Here is a 22,738-nt window from a genome sequence, read left to right as displayed (position 1 = left end):
TACAAGAAAACCTGTTGCTGACTGTTTATTTGAAAAATAAAACTCTAAGGGACTAAACTCTTAATACAAATGCACTTGCTGTAGTCAGGTGGGGAGTTGAACAGTGGGAACCACCCATGTCACGCCACGTGGCCGTAACAGAACATAAAACCTGCCATGAACTAGGGCAAATGGATAGCGTTTTAAATGCAAATTGTTTTTAATTTTGCATTTAAACATTCCTTTAAGAGTAGTATCTTGGTGCAGTTTTATAGAGTGGAAAATGGGTTTATTACAAAAAATAAACACTTTTAATCAGTGTCCACTTGTAAAGTACCCCCAGATATTAAATAACTAAATGACTTTAAAAAAACTATACAGAACTATTTTCTAGCTATATCGTTGTACACCAGCCAGTTTCTTAGCAAATTAGTAAAGTATTTTAAAACTTTTAGAAGTGCCCAATCGCATCTAAAAACACAGCTTAATTTTAAGAGCTTCCTTGAAGGCCCACAAATGGGCGGAGTTAGCAGAAACTGATCACTATGATTAATTTGATCTGGAGGCATGCCCAGTTTTGAGGAAAGGCCAGCCTCTAGCTCAATACTTTCAAAACTAGCGCAAAAAATCACAGTAACTCGATTTGCACTAAACATTATTTACTTTTAAAATTCCTCGATCTTTTGCGCTGGTTTGGCTGATTTGGGGCGAATTGCACTGAACAAACTACACCAAGTCCTGGCCATGGGCATGGTCTTCAGAATTTCCTTACCACTATTCTCCGTTCCTTCAAAAGGCTCCCTAAAAACCTATCTCTATGACCATGCTTTTAGCCCACCTGTTACACCATAATCTTTCTCAACTGCAACTCAGCATCCTCATCCCTCCTCCTCCTGTCAGTCCAACGTAATAGCCTTCTTCCTTACCTAGGATTGCTGTGCAGATTTGGGGTTCATATCTAGGATGATATATGATGCAGCTTTTCTTCAATCTATTGGTGGCATTGTCTCTAGCTTTAAAACCTTGCATTTATAGTTTAGAATTGGTATCCAATACAAAGTACTGACATTTTCCACACAAGTGCACTAACTGCAAGCTGTCAGTGGAGGTAGGTTATAAAGAACAAAACAACAAAGAACAGTACAGCACAGGAACAGGCCATTCAGCCCTCCAAGCCTGCGCCGATCTTGATGCCTGCCTAAACTAAAACCTTCTGCACTTCCGGGGACCGTATCCCTCTATTCCCATCCTATTCATTTATTTGTCAAGATGCCTCTTAAACGTCATTATCGTACCTGCTTCCACCATCTCCCCCGGCAGCAAGTTCCAGGCACTCACCACCCTCTGTGTAAACATTGTGTAAACAAGTGTTTGAATGCTTCATTGCAAGCAACCCTTGTTACAAATACATCAATATACGCAGCTCTTAATTGCCTTAGAAATCTAGTTTAGACCATAAAAACAATTTGCTTACGATACATTCCAGTAAAATATAATTTGCTGCAGTTAGTATGAATGTTTTATCAACATCCAGTATATGTCAATGCAATGCAATTATTAAGCCCTCTTCTTCTGCAGCATTTCCAGACACTTCAATGCTCCACTCGGAAGCTCAGATCCTCCATCTTGCTATATCTGGCTCCTCTTCCATTGCCTCCCAAAATCCATCTCTAACTTTTCGTCCTCCATTTCTTGCAACCATCAGTGCAATCATTACAAATCGCTCGAATTTATTCACAGATTACAGAATAATAAATAAACGTAACAATCAATTGCATTCAGCCCACATATGGCAATGAGATGAATGACCAGCTTATCTGTTTTGGTGGTGGCGGATGAGAGATGTATGTTGGGAAAGAGAATTTACATAGCATCTACAGCACAGACTACTCAGCCCAACTGGTCTATGGCAGCATTTAAGAACATAATATAAAGGAGTAGAACATTCAGCCCTTCGAGCCTGCTCAGCTGTTCAACATCACAGCTGATATTCACCCTCAACACCACCTTCCCGCACGATCCCTATATCCCTGATTTCCTTAGTATCCTAAAAGCTATCGCTATTAAATTTACTTAGCAATTGAGCATCCACAACTCTCTGGGGTAGAGAATTCCAAAGATTCACAACACCGAGTGAAGAAATTTCTCCTCATAATCCTAAATGGCCAATCCCTTATTCTGAGACTGCGACCCTAGTTCTAGATTTCCCAAACAGGGGAAACACCCTTCAGGCATCTACCCTGTCAAACCCCTTAAGAATTTTATGTTTCAATGATACCACCTCTCAATCCTCTAAACTCTAGGGAACATAGACTTAACGCTACTCAATCTCTTTTCATAGGTCAATACCCTCATCCCTGGAATCAGCCTAGCCAAACTTTGTTGCACATCCTCTAAAGTAAGGAGACCAAAACCATACACAGTACTCTAGGTGTGGTCTCACATAATTGCAGCAAGAATTCTTTATTATACTCCAATTCCTTTGTAATAAAAGGCTAACATTGCATCTGTTTTCCTAATTGCTTGCTGTACTTGCATGTTAATGTTCTGTGATTTTTAAATTAATTCATGGGATGTGAGCATCGCTGGCAATGCAATCATTTATTATCCATCCTTAACTGCCCTTGAGAAGGTATGGTGAACTGCTGCATTCCATGTGGTGTCGGTGGATCCACAGTGCTGTCAGAGAGGGAGCTCCAGAATTTTGACCCAGTGACAGTGCAGCAACAGCGATGTATTTCCAAGTCAGGATGGTGTGTAAGTTGAAGGGGAACTTGCAGGTGGCGATATTCCTATGTGCTTGCTGCCCTTGTTCAAGGTTGTGGGTACTGAACATTGTGCAATCATCAGCGAACGTCCCCACTTCTGACCTGATGATGGAGGAAAAGTCATTGATGAAGCAGCTGAAGATGGTTGGGCCTAGGACACTACTCTAAGGAACTCCTGCAGTGATGTCCTGGGGCTGAGATGATTGGCCTCCAACATCCTTTGTGCTAGGCTCGACTCCAGCCAGCGCAGAGTTTTCCCCAATTCCCATTGAATTCTATTTTACTATGGAATCTTGATACCACACACAATCAAAAGCTGCCTTGATGTCAAGGGCAGTCACTCTCACCTCACCCTGGAATTCAGCTCTTTATTCCATGTTTGGATCAAGGATGTAATGAGGTCTGGATCCAAGTGATCCTGGCAGAACCCAACTGAGCATCAGTAAATAAGTTATTAGTGAGTAAGTGCCACCTGATAGCACTGTCAATGACCCCTTCTATCACTTTGTTGATGATTGAGAGCACACTGATGGGCAGTAATCGGTCAGATTGAATTTGTCTCGCTTTTTGTGGACAGGACATACCGGGAAAATTTTCCACATTATTGGTAGATGCCAGTATTGTAGCTGTACTGCAGCAGCTTGGCTAAGGACGAAGCTAGATCTGGAGTGTAAGTCTTCAGTACTACAGCCAGGATGCTGTCAGGGCCCACAGCCTTTCTTGTATCCAGTGCCTTCGGCCGTATCTTGATATCACATGGACTGAATTGAATTGGCTGAAGACAGGCATTGGCAATGCTGGGGACCTCGGAAAGAGGCTGAGATGGATCATCTATTCAGCAAATTTGGCTGAAGTTGGTTGCAAATGCTTCAGCCTTGTTCTCGGCACAGACGTGCTGGGCTCTGCCCTCATTGATGGCTGGGATGTTTGTGGATCCTCCTCCGCTGGTTAGTTGATTAATTGTCCACCACCATTCACGACTGGATGTGGCAGGATTACAGAGCTTTGATTTGATCCATTGGTTGTGGAATCACTTAGCTCTGTCTACAGCATGCCATTTCCATTGTTTAACTTGCATGTAGTCCTGTGCTGTGGCTTCACCAGGTTGGCACTTCATTTTTAGGTATGCCTGGTCCTGCTCCTGGCATGCTCTCCTCCACTCCTCACTGAACTAGGGTTGGTCCCCTGGCTTGATGGCAATGATAAAGCGAGGGATATGCCAGACCATAAGGTTACCAATTGTGGTTGAAAACTATTCTGCTGCTGATGGCCCACGGCACTACATGGATGCCCAGTTTTGAGCTGCTAGATCTGTTCTGAATCTGTCGCATTGATGGCAATGGAACACAACATAATGAAAGGTGTCCTCAGTATGAAGACAGGACTTCGCCTCCAAAGGGACTGTGCAGCGGTCACTCCTACCAATCCTATCAAGGACAGATGCATCTGTGACGGGTAGATTAACGAGGAAGACGTCAAGTAGGTTTTTGCCTCTTTTTGGTTCTCTCATCACCTGGCACAGGCCCAGTTTGGCAGATACATCTTTCAGCGCTCGACCAGCAATGGTGCTAAGCTACTTTTGGTAATGTGTAGTGAACCTTCTTCCATGCCCTTGCTATCCTCAGTCCTTCTTCCAAGTGGTGTTCAACATGGAGGAGTACTGATTCTTCAGCTGAGGGAGGTTTGGTAGGTGGTAATCAACAGGAGGTTTCCTTGCCCATGCCTGACCTGATGCCAAGTGACTTCATGCAGTTCGGAGTCAATGTTGAGGACTCCTAGGGCCACCCTCCTGACTGTATACCACTGTGCCGCCATTCTGGTGGGTCTGCCCTGCCGGTAGGACAGTACATATACCCAGGAATGGTGATGGACCTGGACTTCGCCCAGTTTTATTCTTCAACTTTTCTGTAGCAGTTTGATGTAACAGTGGTTTGCTAGGCCATTTCAGAGGGCAGTGGTTCTGCAGTCACATACAGGATGGCAGAATTCCTTCCCTAAAGGACATTAGTAAACGAGATGGGTTTTACAACAATCTGGTAGTTTCATGATCATCATTACTGAGACTAGCTTTTTATTCCAGACTTATTAATTGAATTTAAATTCCTCCCCCGCTCCCCCTGTTACCATGGTGGGATCTGAACTCATGTCTCCACAGCATTCATCCAGGCCTCTGAATACTAGGCCAGTAATATTACCACTGTGCCACCTCATGTACAAGGACACCCAGGTATCTTCGAACCAACATTTCCCAGTCTCTTACCATTTAAAAAAAATCCTGCTCTTCTATTTTACCTACCATCTTCTTGCCCACTTACTTAACCTGTCTATATCTCCCTCCAGCTTCTTTGCATCCTCTTCGTAGCTTAACTTTCACCTAACTTTGCATCTTCAGCAAACTTGAATACATTACACTTAGTCCCCTCATTTAAGTCATTGACATAGATTGTAAATAGCTGAATCTCAAGCTCTAATTGGCAGCACTTTACTAGTTAGTCTGCCAACTTGAAAATGACTTGTTTATTCCTACTCTCTGTTTTTTGTCTGTTAACCAATCCCTAGTCCATGCTAATATATTACCCCCAATCCCATGAGCCTTAATTTTGTGCACGTCAGTGAATGCTTTTTAAAAATCCAAATACACAAACTACTGATCCCCCTTATGCACCCTGCAAGTGACAGCCTCAAACAAGACAATTTCCCTTACATAAATCCATGTTGACTCTAACTAGTCATCTTACGATTTCCTAAGTGCCCTGTTGCAACATCCCTAACAATAAATTTTAGCATTTTTCACACAAGAGCTCAACACAAGAAATAGGAGAAGCAGAGCACATGGCCCATCAAGCATGCACTGCCATTCAATACAATCATGGCTGATCTTGGGTTTCAATTCCACTTTCCTGTCCACTCCCTATATCCCTTGATTCCCTGCGAGACCAAAAATCTATCTATCCCTGCCTTAAATGTATTCAATGATGGAGTATTCACAACCCTCTGGGGTAGAGAATTCCAAAGATTCACAACCTTTTGAGTGAAGTAATTTCTCCTCATCTCAGTCCTGAATGATTGGCCCCTTACCCTGAGACTGTGTCCCCGTGTTCTAGCTTCCCTGACCAGTGGGAACAATCTCTCAGCTTTTACCCTATCAAGCCCTTTCAGAATCTTGTATGTCTCAATTATATAGCCTCACATTCTTCTAAACTCCAGAGAATATAGGTCCAATTTACTCAGCCTCTCATCAAAGGTCAACCATCTCACCCTGGGGACCAATTTAGTAAATCTTCGCTGCGCTGCCTTCAGTGCAAGTATATTCTTTCTTAAATGTGGAAACCAAAACTGCACACAGCATTCCAGGTGTGGTCTCACCAAAGCCCCGTACAATTTTGGCAAGACTTCTTTATTCCTGTACTCCAATCCCCTTGCAATAAAGGCCAACATGCCATTTGTCTTCCAACTACTTATGTCAGGTTAACTGGTCTATAGTTCTTTGTTTTCTCTCTCACTCCTTTCTTAAATAGTGATGTTCCACTCCATGGGGACTGTTCTAGAATCTAAAGAATCCTGGAAGAAATTATGTTTATGCTCCTCCTACCTTCACCTAACCCTATCAACATATCCTTCAATTCTTTTCCCTCACGTGCCTATCTAGATTCCCTTAAATGCATCTATGTTATTTGCCTCAACTGCTCCTTTGTGGTAGCGCTCAGATTTCTGCTCTATTTTGTAAACTATCATGGGATATTTTGCATCCACCCGAACAAGCAGACTGAGCTTCATTTTAAGGCATCCAAAAGGTGTATACAATTGCAATTGTAAACAGATAATGAATACTACAAAAAAATATGCATTTCATCTACTTTTTTCAAGTGAGAATTGTAAAAACAAAGCAAGCTTAATCATTTTGAGAATTAGCTTCAGACTAATAGGGGTTAACTTTAACTTTGCTCCTCTCCTCCTGCAATGTAGTCTTTTTAAATCCAAACTTAACTTTTCCTTACCACAACATGTTGATATGTTTTGCCCCACCCCTACAGTTTTCACTATGGGAGTTAGCTCTGCTCCCAAATACAAAGAAGAACTTTCAACTAAACTACATTACTTTGAAATATGTCAAGAATGGAAAGGGAGAAAGAAAAAGCAGAATTACTTTTATATAGCAGCTTTCACCATCACTGGACATCTCAAAGCGCTTTACAGCCAACTAATTACTTTTGAAGTGCAGTCACTGTTGTAATGTAGGAAATGCGGCAGCCAATTTGCACACAGAAAACTCCTACAAACAGCAATGTGATAATGACCAGATAATTTGTTTTCATCATGTTGATAGAGGGATAAATATTGGCCAAGACACTGAAATAGTGCCACAGGGATCAGTGGCAACTTTTTACAATTTATATAAATGACTTGGATGAAGAGTCCGAAGGTGCAGTTGCTAAATTTGCTGATGACACAAAGATAGGTAGGAAAATAAGCTGTGAAGAGGACATGAGGAGGCTACAAATGGATATAGATAGGTTAAGTGAGTGGGCAAAAACCTGGCAAACGGAGGATAATGTGGGGAAAATGTGAAATTGTCACTTTTGGCAGCAAGAATAAAAAAGCATATTATCTAAATGGTGAGAGATTGCAGAGCTGAGATGGGGAGGAATCTGGGTGACCTAATTCATGAATTGCAGAAGGCTAGTATGCAGGTACAGTAAGTAATTAGGAAAGCTAATAGAATGTTATTGTTTATTGCAAGGGGAACTGAATACAAAAGTAGGGAGGCTATGCTTCAGTTATACAGGGCATTGGAGACCACATCTGGAGTATTGTGTGCAGTGTTGGTCTCCTTATTTAAGGAAGGATGTAAATACGTTGGAAGAAATTCAGAGAAGGTTTACTCGACTAATACCTGAAATGGGTGGGTTGTCTTATGAGGAAAGGTTGGACAGGCTAGGCTTGTATCTGCTGACGTTTAGAAGAGTAAGAGGAGACTTGATTGTAACATAAGATCCTGAAGGGTCTTAGCAGGGTAGATGTTGAAAGAATGTTGCCCCTTGTGGGAGAATCTAGAACTCGGGGTCACTATTTAAAAATAAGGGGTCACCCATTTAAGACAGAGATGAGGAGAATTTTTTTCTCTCAAAGCGTCGTGAGTCTTTGGAACTCTCTTCCTCAAAAGGCGGTGGAAGCAGTCTTTGAATATTTTTAAGGCAGAGGTATATAGATTCTTGATAAGCAAGGAAGTGAAAGGCTATCGGGCGTAGGCGGGAATGTGGAGTTAATCAGTTACAATCAGATCAGCTATGATCTTATTGAATGGCGGAGCAGGCTCAAAGGTGCCTACTCCTGCTCCTAATTCGTATGTTTGCATGTACATCTACTCAAGCATACAGATCAGTTTAACATCTCATTCAAAAGGTGGCACTTCCAATAGTGCATCATTCCTCAAGTACTGCACTGGAGTATCAGCCTTGATTTTTGTGCTCAAGCCATGAAGTGGGACTCAAACCCAGAACCTTATGACTCCGAGGGGAGAGTGCAACCAACTGAGCCACAGCTGTGGTGTAACATTGTATATGTAATGTAATCACAACTCTGTATTTTATCTGGGTTCACAAACTGTGATGTCCTGAGATCTGTAACTCTCAGTCATAGAGGCACAGGAGAAAGCCATTCGGCCCATTGAGACCATGCCGCTCTATGCAGAGCAATCCAGTCAGTCCCACTACCCGGCTAGAACCACGTAGTCCTGTACGTTTATTTCCTTCAACTGCCCATTCAATTTCTTTTTGCAATCATTGATTGTCTCCGCTTCCACCAACCTCATGGGCAGCTAAGTCATTAACACTCACTGTGTAAAAAAGATCTTCCTCTCATTCCCCTTGCATCTTTTACCCAAAACCTTCAATCCGTATCCCCTAGTCCTTGTACCATTAACTAACAGGAACAGTTTTTCCTTGTCTAACTTAACCAAGCCTGTCAATCTTGTAAACCTCTATCAAATCTCCCCTCAATTTCCTTTGCTCCAGGGAAAACACCACCAGCTTCTCCAAACTAAATTTGTAACTACTATCCCCCATCTCTTGAATCGTTCTAGTAAATTTCCTCTGCACCCTCAAGGACCCTCACATCCTTCCTAAAGTGTGATGACCAGAATTGGATGCAATACTCTAGTTGGGGCCTAACCAGATCTTTATAAAGGTTCAGCATAACTTTCCTGCTTTTGTACTCAATGTCTCTACTTATGAAGCCCAAGATCGCATATGCTTCACTAACTACTCTCTCAGTATGTTCTGCCACCTTCAAAGATCAATGCACATGCACTCCCAGGTCCCTCTGTTCCTGTACACTACTTAGAACTGTGCCATTAAGTCTAAATTGCCTCACTCTATCCTTACTACCAAAACGCATCACCTCACACTTGGCAGTATTAAATTCCATCTGCCACTTGTTTGCCCATTCTGCTAGCCTATCTATCTATGTCCTGTTGCAAGCGGTTCATATCGCCCTCACTGTTTGCAACTCCTCCAAGTTTAGTATCAGTAGCAAATTTTGAAATTCTACTCTCTATTCCAAGATCCAAGACATTTATTTACAGCAAAAAAAGCAGTGATCCCAGCTCTGACCCTTGGGAAACACCACTGTCTACCATCCTCCAGTCTGAAAAGCAACCATTTGCCACGACTCGCTGTTTTCTGCCCTTAAGTCAATTTTTTATCCAATTGGACACTGACCCTCCTATTCCAAAAGCCTCAATTTTGTTAACCAACCTTTTATGTGGTACTTTGATGTAGACTTTCTTAAAATACATTCGGACAACATCCACCGCATTCTTTTCATCAACCTTCTCAGTTACATCATCAAAAAATTCAATTAGATTGTTCAAGTATGATCTGCCTTTTACAAGTCCATGATGGCTATCCTTAATTAATTCAAACCTCTCCAAGTGCCTGTGATTTTTCCCTGATTATTCTTTCTAAAATCTTATCCACTACTGATGTTACACTAACTGGCCTGTAATTGCTAGGACTGTCCTTACATCCTTTCTTGCATACTTTTGCCACTCTCCAATGTTCTGGCACCTCCCCCGTATCTAGGGAAAATTGGAAGATAATGCTACCCTTCTGCTACCTCCACCCCTACTTCCTTTAGCAAATTGGGATGCAAGCCATCCAGACCAGATGACTTATCTACCTTAAGCATAGCCAGCCTTTCCAGTACCACTTCACTCTCAAATTTTACCCTATCCATTGCCTCTATTCTCTCCACTTCTACCAATACTTTGTCAAATTCCTCTTCCTTAGCAAACACTGATACAAAGTACTCATTAAATATTCTAGCCTTGCCCTGTGCCTCTAGGCATATACTACCCTCTTTGTCCCCAATAGGCTACTCCACCATCCCTTAAACCTGCTTACTATTTATATGCCGGTAGAAGATTTTTGGGTTCTGTTTTATGTTAACTGCCATTCTATATATTCTCTTTTTGACAGTCATAGTTTCCTCTTCACCTCCCCTCACTTGAAGAGTTCACCCAGCATCCATCATACACCCTCCTTTTTTTGTTTCATCATAATCTCTATCCCCTTGTCATCCAGGTTCCCCTACCTTCTGCCCTTGTTGGAATATTCCTAGCCTGTACCTGAAGCATCTCTTCCTTAAAGATAACCCATTGTTCTGTTACTGTTTTGCCCGTCAGTCTTTGATTCCACTTTATCCTGGCTAGATCCCTTCTCATCGTATTGAAATTGGCCCTCTTCCAATCTATCTGTTGTACCTTATATTGTTTCTTGCTACTCTGCATTACGAATCTAAACCTTATGATACAATGATCACTCTTGCACATTCTCTCCCATAGACACGTGGTCCACCTCATTTCCCAGCACCAGATCCTGCAATGCCTCCTTTCTAGTTGGGCCAAGAACATATTGATCAAGGAAGTTCTCCTGAACACTACCCAGAAATTCCTCACACTCCTTTCCCTTTACTCTAAAATTATCCCAATCAATATTTGGATAATGAAATTCCACCATTATCACCACTCTATAGTTACTGCGCAACTGATTTCCCTGCAGATTGGCTCCTCTCTCTCTCACACTGTTTGGAGGCCTATGGAATATGCTAGCAACATGATCATGCTCCTTTTGCTTCTGAACTCTAACCAAATGGATTCTGTCCTTGCCCCCTTAAGGACATCCCCTCTTTCCAACACTACAATGTCTTCCCTAATCAGTGCTGCCACCCCCATCTCATTTTTTCCCCTTCCCTACCTTTTCTGAACACTTTATATCCTTGTATATCAAGCACCCACTCCTCACCATTTTTAAGCCACGCTTTTTTTAGAATTAGAATATTACAGCGCAGTACAGGCCCTTCGGCCCTCGATGTTGCTTCTGTTGTTGTCACTACATCATATGGGGAGGTGATGATGTGGTAGTAATGTCACTGGACTAGTAATCCATATGCCTAGGCTAATCCCCTGGAGACATGAGTTCAAATCCCACCAGGGCAGTTGGTGGAATTTAAATGCAATTAATTTTTTTTTTAAATTTGGAATTAAATGCTAGTCTCAGTAATAGTGCTATGAAACTATCACTGATGTCGTAAAAACCCATTTGGTTCACTAATGTCCTTCAGGAAAGGAAATATGCATGTGACTCCAGACGCACTGTAATGTGGCTGACTCTGAAATGGCCTAGCAAACCACTCAGATTAGGGATGGACAACAAACACTGGCTTTGCCAGCGACACCCACATCCCATGAATGAAAGAAAAAATATCATATTCCCATACTGCTATTTGTGCTTGTAGCTTACCAACTCCATTCACTGCATACATGTACTGTAATCCTGTCTTTGCATTCCTCCTATCCTTTCTCAGTCAGCTCCTATCTAATTATGGAACTACTTCCTTCTCTAGTACTGTCCAACATTCTCACATTGTGCACCTTATTCCTTTTTTTTACTTCCGTATACTGGTGCCCATTCTCCCTGCCAATTTAGTTTAAGCTCTACATAATCTATTAAACTGTGGAAAAATTCAGGATTTTTGAAAGTACGTTAAAAAAAACCACATGCTGGCTCCCGGTCAACATGTACAAAGTTGCAATGTTCACGTACAAGGTCACGCCGTTTACTCTCTCGAAATGCAATCGGCTGATATACATGCCTTTCTCTGCGATGCTAATTTGGGTGGGGAAACGTGAACTAGCAAGACGTCACCATTTTAATTGCGTTAAATATAAAATCAACCTTTTCCCCCCCCCCCCCCCCAAAACTGCATTTCCCTCTCTGTCATTGCCACTCAACCTAGCCTGATGGCTTTTACCCAGTCCCGCCCCCTCGCGGGCCCGCCCCATCTCTGCTGATTGGAAGACAGTCTCGATCCTTTCGGCAAGCCCTCAGCCAATTGGTGTAAACTGACGTCGATCACTGCTTCCTCCCAGACAACTAAGTTAGATTGAACTAACGACCTGGATGAAGCCGCTATGCGGCCCGGTTCATTGTCAAGAGAGGGTAACGCCAGACAAGGGCAGTCATCACTCAAGAGAAAGGAGGAAAGCTCTCTCTCTCAGTGCTTAAGTACGTTTTAACGGTAGAATCAAACATCTCGGCACCGACGCATGGTCTCCTACCTTTAACGGCGGAGCCACTTTCCATGAAGCCCTCAACATTTTTTTCCAAAAAATCTCGACGATTTATGTTCTTCAATGAAGAAAATTACTCCGCCGTACCGGCTAGAACATACTTAAAAAGAATTAAATATAAACTGAAGAACCCGCGGCCTTGCTCCCTCTACTCTCGCTGAGGCGGGACCGATCGTGCTGACCGACCGCTGTCGTCGCTTCCAGATCCGACCGAGGCTGCGTCGCCAAATACGCATGCGCGCAGCTCCTGCCGCTCCACCTAACTTGGTCCTGGATCACAACCAAACTTTGAGGGAATGGGTGGATTGAGGGTGATTGATTCTGCAATTTTACACTAGTGGTTTGCTCTGTGGGGAATTAGCCCCCTCTTATAAATATTGACACACTTCCCCCCCCCCCTTTTCCGAACATAACCTCCAAAGACCATTTTATAGCACAGAGGGAGGGCAATGTACACTGGATCTCTGAGAGAGCTACCCACTTAATCCCAGTGCCCTACCATTTTCTTCCTACCCCCTTTAAATCTTACTTTTCAAGTATTTATCCACTTGTACTTTGTAAGCTATTACCAATTCTGCTTCACCACTGGTTCTGTCAATCCCCTGTGCTTGTTGATTTACATTGGCGCACCGTCAACCAACACCTCGATTTTAAAATTCTCATAGAACAGTACAGGCCCTTCGGCCCACGATGTTGTGCCGAACCTTTAACCTACTCTAAGATCAAACTAACTACCTACCCTTCATTCTACTATCGTCCATGTACTTATCCAAGAGTCTGACTGGTCACACCTGCCCAGAGGGCAACAAACTTCTCTGCAGGCAATGGCACATTTACAACAATAACCTGGGAAATTTACCTAGGAAAAGCCATAGGAACCAGATTCCTCAAGGTCTGGGTCAGCAGGGAGGCAGATCCAGAGCCGTGCCATCTGCTGTAAGGATACCAGTGGCTATCACGACTACAGGACAATACATGCTACTGTAGTAAGGTCAGGAACGGTCTGAAACTTCAGCTGGCCGGTGGGATGGTGCTGTTGTATGGGACAGGAGAAAAAGGTCTTCACAAGCACATCACACAGGACAACCTTGACTTCAGCTGCCATAAAACAGGCAGTTAAGTTTCAGGTTGCTTCTTCACACTTTGTTTATCCTCTATGGTCCTCGCTCAATTCAGGTGCATGCTTGTCCTCGGTCTAAAGATCGCTCTTGCCCAATACGTTGTCTCTGAAACCTAACAAAGTGAGGAGCCTTTAACCCCATCAGTGTGGCCCAGACTAGTTCCAGATTTAAAGGTCAGTGTCTGACCCACAGCTCATCCAGTTTATCCCTCTCTAACCAAGTTAAATTTACAAATGAGGTATAAATTTTTTAAAAAGAAGACAACAAAGTGTCTGTTTCTGTGCTGTATAACTCTTTGATTCTATAACTTATGCAAGGTTACAGAAATTGAGTTTATTTCAATAACAATAAAATTCACTTCCATTAATTAAAAGCTAGTCTAATAATGGCCATGAAACCATTATCGATTGTTGTAAAAAACCATCTGGTTCACTAATATCATTTAGGGAAGGAAGTCTGCTGTCCTTACCTGGTCTGGCCTACATGTGAATCCAGACCAACAGCAATGTGGTTGACTCTTAAATGCCCTCTGAAATGGCCTAGCAAGCCACACAGTTGTATCAAACCACTACGAAGTCAATAAGGAATGAAACCAGACAGACCACCCGGCATCGACCTAGGCACCGGAAACGACAACGGCAAACCCAGCTCTGTTGACCCTGCAAAGCCCTCCTTACTAACATCTGGGAGCTTGTGCCATAGTTGGGAGAGCTGTCCCACAGACTAGTCAAGCAACAGCCTGACATAATCATACTCACAGAATCATACCTTACAGACAATGTCACCTTTGTTTTCAAATCATTTCACAGCCTCTCCCCTATCTCTGTAATTTCCTTCAGCCGTACAACACCCACCAACCCCCACTCCCCCAACCACCACACCCTCCTCCCCATCGATCTCTGCATTCTATCAATTCTCGCTTCAAGCATTCCTAGATTTAATCACTCCATTGGCAGCCGTGCTTTCAGCTGCCTGGGCTCTAAGCTCTGGAATTCCCTCCCTATGTCTCCCCGCCGGTCTTCCTCGTTTCATTCTTTAAGATGCTCCTTAAAACCTACCTCTTTGACCAAGCTTTTGGTCACCTGTCCTAATATTTCTTTATGTGACTCGGTGTCAAATTTTGTTCCATAACACTCCTGCAAAGCAACTTGGGATGCTTTATTTGAATGAAGGCACAATATAAATATAACTTATTCTTGTTCTGGTAGTACATTCCATTTACCATGGTAAACATCCTTCTTGACCTGTCTGTAGCCTTTGACACGGTTGACCATGCCACTTTCTTCCAACGCCCCTCCACTGTCGTCCAACTGGGTGGGATTGCCCTCACCCAGTTCCATTCTTATCTATCCAGTCGTAGACAGAGAATCATCTGCAATGGCTTCTCTTTCCACTCCCATGCCCGTTACTTCTGGAGTCCCCTCAGGATCTATTCTTGGGCCTCTCCTATTTCTCATGTACTGCTGCCCCTTGGTGCCATCATCTGAAAACACACTGTCAGACAGCACATGTAGCCTGACAATGCCAAGCTGTCACCACCAATGTTTTTTCTAACTTCTGTTTGCTGTGCATGTTCTGCTTGTTGCACTGCACGGTCCCTTTTAAGACTGACGCACAGCTCGCATGCACACATCTTAAAGGGAACATTGCTTGTGCCTGGCCTGTTTGTCCCCTGGGCATTGCATTCCTGATTGCTGCACACCCGTGCAGCTTAGAGGGCACATTGCTCACCACCACATCTCTTCACTGTCTCTAAATTGTCGCACTGCTTCTCTGACATCCAGCCCTGCATGAGCAGAAATTTCGCCTAACGAAATATTGGGAAGACTGAAACTATTGTCTTTGGTTGATACCACAAACTCGGTTTCCTAGCCACCAACTTCATCCCTCTCCCTCGTCACTGTCTGAAGCTGAACTGGACCATTCTGAACATTGGTTTCCTATTTGACCCTGAGATGAACTTCTGACCACATATCTGCACCATCACCATCTGCCTACTTCCACCCTCCGTAATGTCACCCACCTACACCGAGGCATCGGTCCATCTGCTGCTGAAATTCTCACCCATGTCTTTGTTATTGCTAGACTTGACTATTCCAATGCTCTCCTGTCCGGCCTCACATCTTCCACCCTCCATAAACTTGAACTCATCCAAAAATCTGCTGCCCATATTCTAAATCACACTAGTTCATCCTACATTGGCTTCAGATCTGGCAATGCCTCAAGTTTAAAATTCTTATCCTTGTTTTCAAAGCCCTCCAAAGCCTCACCCTCTCTGTTTCTGTAAACTCCTCCGGCACTACAATGATCCCAGACCTCTTGCACATCTCTGATTTTAATCACTCTACCATTGGTGGCATTGACTTTGCTGCCTGGGCCCTGAGCTCTGGAAATCCCTCTCTCAGCCTGTCTAGCTCTCTCTCCTTTAAAATGCTCCTTAAACCCCATCAGTTTGACCAACACCTGAGCTAATATCTCCTTATGTGGCTCACTGTCAAATTTTGTTTGATAACATTTCTGTGACGCACCTTGAAAACCTTTTACTATGTTAAAGGTGCTATATAAAGGCAAGTTGTTGTTGCATTCTTCCCTTGAATATATGTGGTACCCTAAAGCTGGCCATAGTGTTCAAACTGTGGCCTAACCAATGACTCATATGGGTTTAGCATTCCCTCTTTGTCTGGGCCCATGCTGGATCCTTCATTTAATGATGAAAACCTCTTTGATGTCTGTATTTCTCCAAAGTGAAATATGAATATTATTCCTGACCTACAACTGAAACTGAGTTATCTTTACATATCAAGTAAAAAAAATCTCTAAATATTGCAGTAGATTTCTCATTCAAAACATTTTAGCGTATATGAAATCTTTACTCTGTGAGATGATTGGCAGACAAGAATTAGCTTAATTAAATTAAATAGGCCCACAGATCAAGGAGGATTAAATAAATTACAACTTAGGCCTTACCATATGGTTAACCAAGTGTCTATTCTGTAAAGATGTCTAAAAATCCTCTCATACAAGCCTTTTGCACTTCTGATCATAACAGACCTGTTTTCAATAGTCTGGAAGATTTGCAGCCAGAACATGGAAGTTGTGATTGTGATTTTTATTAAATGTGCCTCGAGCATTCCTGAAACCTCCAACATTATGTAAGCGGATCAGATACCAGAGCATTAGAAACACCTTGTTGATAGGAACACTGGTTTACTAAAAGCAAGCTTTCAATATAAACTGCCCAAAATTCAATGTCAGCTGTTACCTCTGCAGCAGATGTTCAGAAATGTTTAGAAAACATTACAGGTGATAAAGTTGTGAAGTCCTTCTGGAGCAACAGAAGAAAAAGTTAACATATTTTTGTTCCTTTCATCCTCTCCCGAAGGTGTTGATTCTTTTTAAGATTTCTTAGGTATTAAATAATGGAATTATCCTGTACTAATGCCAGTCTAAATAGGAGCAGGTTTTATAAAACCTTTTTCTTTCTTTGTTCTTTGGATATGAGTGGTAGTGGCATGGTCATTTCTCCATATCCTTTTAAATCTTTCTTTTTAAAATACAGTGGTACTCAAAAGAAATACGGCAAATGCTCCCATGATTTTATTACTCTGGTGAAATGACTCCACTATGTTTGCTATTTCTTTTCAGTTGTTTGTTCGATAAGGACATTAAGAGATATGAGCAAAGAGGGGGGAGTGGGATTGTAATAGTGAAGATGCAGTTAAAGCAGAGATCAATCATGATCTAATTGAATGACAGAAACAACTTTGAGAGGCTGAATGGCCGACTCATCTTCCTTTGGTCCAATGTATCACCATCAGGGATTTCTGGATACAGATCAAGGGCAGGAATCCAGGCCAGTTAACCCCTCCGGGAAACATGGATCAAACCTGAGACCTTACTAGTCTAAAAACAGAAAATGCTGAAAACACTCAGTCTGGCAGCACCTGTGGAGGGAGAAACAAAGTTAACGTTTTAGGGGAGGTCATCAATCTGAAACATTAACTTTGTTTCTTTTCCCCACACCTGCTGAGTATTTCCAGCATTTTCAGTTTTTGCTTCAGATTTCCAGCATCCTCAGTGTTTTGCTTTTGTACCTAGCTAGTCTACATTAACCAGCTAAGCCTCCGTTTTAAAATCATGGAAGCAGAGGGGTATACAAGATCAAATCAAATAGTTGTTTAAGATCACCAGGTCCTTTAGAAGATCAGCAGTCAGGTTGTATAATCGCAAAGTGCTCAAAACACACACTGAGTCAGTATCCGAAACACAGTAAAGTTCTCCCATTGCTGCATCTAATTCTTCATTAACTCCAGGGCTCTGACCTTGACTATTCTGTCTGAAAGTCCATTTCACTGTCTCTGTGCTGCTAGACTACTTCAGTCTTCATTTTCCTAAACAGTGGGAAGCCTCAGTCTTTAGCCCCCGCCACATTATCCACATGAACATACAAAATTGACAGGAAGCAAAAAACCAGATGGTTCATCAAATGCCCCACTCTCAGGTTGCCTGGAGCATCATGATTAGGCATTCCTTCCAACTACCACCACTTCCCTCCCCCACCCCACAGCATGTAATCTCCTAGGAGAGGCAAAATAAGAGAAACTCCAGGACCAATAAGGGGAAAAGCACTCTGGAAGATTCCTCTCTGCCACCCAGAGGTGATCAAAACCAGTCCAGGAAAGCACATGGGCCATTTGCCCTCCCCGGTCACTCTATCAGGCTGAACATGACAAAGAGCACCCACTTACAACTCTGTAACCACTGCCCCCACCTTAGTTCATCCTTGCCTTTGTCAACTCCAGATCCAACTATTTCAATACTCACATGGTCTGCCTTCCATCTTTCATTTTCCCTAAAGTTCAAGTCATCTAAACTCTACTACCATTTCCTATCCTGCACCAAGACCCGCTTGCTTATCACCCCTGTCCTCACTGACCTTCATTGGCTCCTGGTCTCTCAATACCTGTAATTTAAAATTCTCTCCACAATCACTCGCCTCTTGTGCATCCCTCTTCTTTTGACCTGCTTTCAACTACCCAAGCTCTGATATTTCTCGAATTAACCCACCAATCCACCTTGTGATCTTCCTTTTAGGATTTATTAAAACCCTCATCTTTGAGCAATCTTTTATTCACCCATCCTTATATCTTAGGCAATCCCTCGGGATCGAGGATGACTTGCTTCCACTCAGGTTCGATGGGTTCTGAGATGGCTGATGAATCTAATGCGTGATCTGCAGACTCTGCCGCATGAGGGGCAGGTGGTGCTTCAAGGGTCAGGTAGATTAGTAGTTTGGAAGTTTGTGTGCTCTCTCTGATGCCTCGACTTCGCCTTCACATGTTTCCGACAAAGTCCCTCAAGGTGTATGATGCTTTCTCCACCTAGGACAATCATGAGCCAGGAACTCTGATGAGTTGAAGGGGATGTTTGAACTCTTCAGGGATGCTTTTAAGATATCTCCAAAGCGTTTCCGCTGTCCTCCTGGGAGTCTCCTGCTGCAGCCAAGTTCTGAGTAGAACAACTGCTTCGGGACACTGGTGTCAGGCATGCAAACGACATGTCCCACCCAGTGGAGCTGGTTTTGGTTGATTAGCGACCTGATACTGGGCAGGTTGGCTCGGAAGGGGATGCTGCTGTTGACTGCCTTTCTTGCCAGAGGATTTGGAGGATCTTGCGGAGATACCTCTGGTATTTCTCCAGTTCTCCTGCTTGGCCAACCTATTTCTCTCACACAACTGTGAAGCGCTATGGACATTTTCTATGTTTAAAGGCTTTATAAATGCAAGCTGTTGCTGTTGTTCATCACTGTGTGAAGAAGAACTTCCTGATATCAATCCTAAAATTGTTATTTATTAATTTGCACCTGTGTGCCCTTGTCCAACACCTACAGTTTAATTTGAAGTAGTATTCCAGGTTTACCTCTTACATACCATTTACTGCCTTATATACTGCTATAAGATCACCACCATGACATCTCTCGAGTCTTTCCTTGTAACTCAGACCCCAAACACGAGGGATCAGTTTTGTGGCTCTTCTCTGTGCTGCCACCAGTCTTTCGTTTCAACCAGAACTCAACATATTACTCATTTGCTGATTCCTGCTGTGCATCAATTGGACATTGAGCACTGAGTCTGTTAAGACTCGGAGTTTCAGTTCCATCCTTAGCTATTTCAACAGTATTTATGGAGTACTCCTCCTGATGTGTAGTACTGTACATTTTTGTACATGTAGTACAAATTTATGCCCAACTTCATCTGACTGTAGTGGGACAAAAGGGATAGGTATTGGATAGGGCTAAATAGGGTTAGTAGTAGAGGAGAATCATAGAAAGTTTACAGCACAGAAAGAGGCCACTTGGCCCATCATGTCTGTGCCAGCCAAAAAATGATCCACCTATTCTAATCCCACCTTCCAGCATTTGGTCCGTAGCCCTGCAGATTACGGCACTTGAGGTGCATATCCAGACCCCTTTTGAATGAGTTGAGGGTTTCTGCCTCAACTACCCTTTCAGACAGTGAGTTCTATACCCCAGCCACCCTTTGGATGAAAAGGTTTTTCCTCAACTCTCCTCTAATTTTTCTACCAATCACTTTAAACCTATGCCCCCTCGTCACTGACCTCTCTGCTAAGGTGAATAGATCCTTCACCTCCACTCAATCCAAAATCCCTCAAAATTTTGTACATTTCAATCAGATCTCCCCTCAGCCTTCTCTGTTCGAAGGAGAACAATCCCAGCCTCTCCAATCTATACTCATAGCCGCATTTTTCCAGTCCTGGCAATATCCTCATATATCTCCTTTATATCCTCTTTAATGCAATTGCATCCTTTCAGTAATGAGGTGACCAGAACTGCACACAGTACTCAAGTTGTGGCCTAACCAATGAGTTATACATTTCCAGCATTACCTCCCTGCTCTTATATTCTATACCTTGACTAATAAAGGAAAGGATTCCATATGCCTTCTTAACCACCTTATCGACCTGTCCTGCTGCCATCAGGGATCTGTGGACATTCACTTCAAGGTCCCTCACTTCCTCTACACTTCTCAGTATTTTCCCATTTATCGTGTATTCCTTTTCCTTGTTTGATCACCCCAAATGCATCACCTCACATTTCTCCATGTTGAATTCCATTTGCCACTTTTCTGCCCATCTGACCAGACCATCAATATCTTCCTGCAGCCTACAGCTATCCACCTCGCTATCTACCACACGGCCAATCTTTGAGTCGTCTGCAAACTTCTTGATCATTCCCTCCACATTTACATCCAAATCGCTAATATATACCACAAAAAGCAGGGGACCCACTGAGCCCACTGGAAACAGCCCTCCAGTTGCTAAAACAATTGCCGTCAACAATTATCCTTTGTTTCCTGCCACTGAGCCAATTTTGTATCCACCTTGCTGCATTTTCCTTGGATCCCATGGAATTTCTTTTTAACCAGTCTACCATGTGGGACCTTGTCAAAAGCCTTGCTGAAATCCATGTAGACCACATCAACTGCACTACCCTCATCTATCTTCCTTGTTACTTCTTCAAAAAATTCGATCAAGTTGGTCAAACAAGATCTTCCCTTAACAAATCCATGCTGACTATCCTTGATTAACCTGTGCCTTTCTAAGTGACAGTTTATCCTGTCTCTCAGAATAGATTCCAATAATCTGCCCACTACTGAGGTTAGACTGACAGGCCTGTAATTATTTGGTCTATCCTTCGCTCTCTTTTTAAGCAGAGGTATAATGTTAACAGTTCTCCAATCGTCCAGCACCACACCTGTATCCAGTGAGGACTGAAAATGATGGTCAGACCTTCTGCTATTTCCTCTCTTGCTTCTTTTAACAGCCTAGGGTACATTTCATCGGGCCCTGGTAATTCATCAATTTTCAAGGATACTAATCCCAGGAATATGGGATTAGTGTAGGATTAGTATAAGTGGGTGGTTGATGGTCGGCACAGACTCGGTGGGCCGAAGGGCCTGTTTCAGTGCTGTATCTCTAAACTAAACGAAACTAAACTAAATACTTCCTCTCTCCCTATGTTTATCACATCCAATATTTCACACTCCTCCTCCTTAATTACAATATCTGCTTTATCCCTCTCTTTTGTGAAGACAGAGGCTAAGTATCATTAAGAACCATACCAACATCTTCCGCCCCTACACATAGGTTACTTTTTTGGTCTTTTATGGGCCCTACTCTCTCCTGAGTTATCCTCTTACTCTTGATGTATTGATGAAACATCTTTGGGTTCACCTTGATTTTGCTTGCCAATATTCTTTCATGCCCTCTCCTTGCTTTCCTAATTTCCTTTATGATTTCACCCCTCCACTATCTATACTCCTCTTGACTTTCTGTAGTATTGAGTTCTCTGTGTTGGACATAAGCTTTCCTTTTCTGCCTTATCTTACTCTGTAGGCTCCTTGACATCCATGGGGCTCTAGATTTGGCCGTCTCACCCTTATTCTTTGTGGGAACATGTTTACTCTGAACCGCTTGATCTCCCCTTTGAATGCCTCCCACTGTTCTGACACTGATTTATCTTCATGTAGCTGTTTCCAGTCCACTTTCACTAAATCACTGCTCAGTTTAGTAAAATTAACCTTGCCCTAATTGAGAATTCTAACTCCTGTTCTATCTCTGTCCTATTCCATAATTGTGTTAAAACTGACTGAATTATGATCACTACTACCAAAATGCTCTCCCAGTGCCACTCCTTCCAGCTGCCTATCTTCATTTTGTAAAACTAAGTCTAAAACTGTGCCATCTCTCATTCAACTTGCGACATACTAGGCAAAAAAGTTCTCCTGAATGCACCTCAATAATTCTGCTCCCTCAGTCCCTTTCACACTAAAACTATCCCAGTTAATATTGGGGAGTTAAAATCCCCTATTATTACATAGAAACATAGAAAAATAGGAGCAGGAGTAGGCCATTCGGCCCTTCGAGCCTGCTCCGCCATTCAATACAATCATGACTGATCATCCAAACTCAGTAACTGTTCCCGCTTTCTCCCCATATCCCCTGATTCCATTAGCCCAAAGAACTATATCTAACTTTTTATTGAATATAGTTAATGATTTGGCCTCAACTGCTTTCCGTGGTAGAGAATTCCACAGGTTCACCACTCTCTGGATAAAGAAATCTCTCCTCATCTCAGTCCTAAATGGCTTACCCCTTATGCTTAGCATGTGACCTGGTCCTGGACTCCCCCGCCATCAGGAACATCCTTCCTGCATCTA

The 22,738-nt window shown here is 42.8% G+C and overlaps 2 protein-coding genes across 4 annotated transcripts in view; one reads left to right on the top strand and one right to left on the bottom strand.

The window, feature by feature from the left end:
• immt (inner membrane protein, mitochondrial (mitofilin)) overlaps nt 1–12,597 on the bottom strand; it is a 67,030-nt gene extending 54,433 nt beyond the window's left edge. For both annotated transcript variants that reach the window (XM_068029170.1, XM_068029180.1), the window contains exon 1: nt 12,367–12,597. In XM_068029170.1, the coding sequence (XP_067885271.1) occupies nt 12,367–12,405 (39 nt within the window). In that variant the 5' untranslated portion in view covers nt 12,406–12,597. The remainder of the gene's footprint in view (nt 1–12,366) is intronic.
• The window catches only part of mrpl35 (mitochondrial ribosomal protein L35), a 34,154-nt gene continuing 23,606 nt past the window's right edge, over nt 12,191–22,738 (top strand). For both annotated transcript variants that reach the window (XM_068029251.1, XM_068029261.1), the window contains exon 1: nt 12,191–12,313. In XM_068029251.1, the coding sequence (XP_067885352.1) occupies nt 12,220–12,313 (94 nt within the window). In that variant the 5' untranslated portion in view covers nt 12,191–12,219. The remainder of the gene's footprint in view (nt 12,314–22,738) is intronic.

Source organism: Heterodontus francisci, chromosome 1 (genome assembly GCF_036365525.1).
Source record: "Heterodontus francisci isolate sHetFra1 chromosome 1, sHetFra1.hap1, whole genome shotgun sequence".
Taxonomy (NCBI): Eukaryota; Metazoa; Chordata; class Chondrichthyes; order Heterodontiformes; family Heterodontidae; genus Heterodontus; species Heterodontus francisci.
The sequence above is the reverse complement of the archived record's forward strand: the minus strand, read 5'-3'. Positions and strand labels throughout refer to the sequence as shown.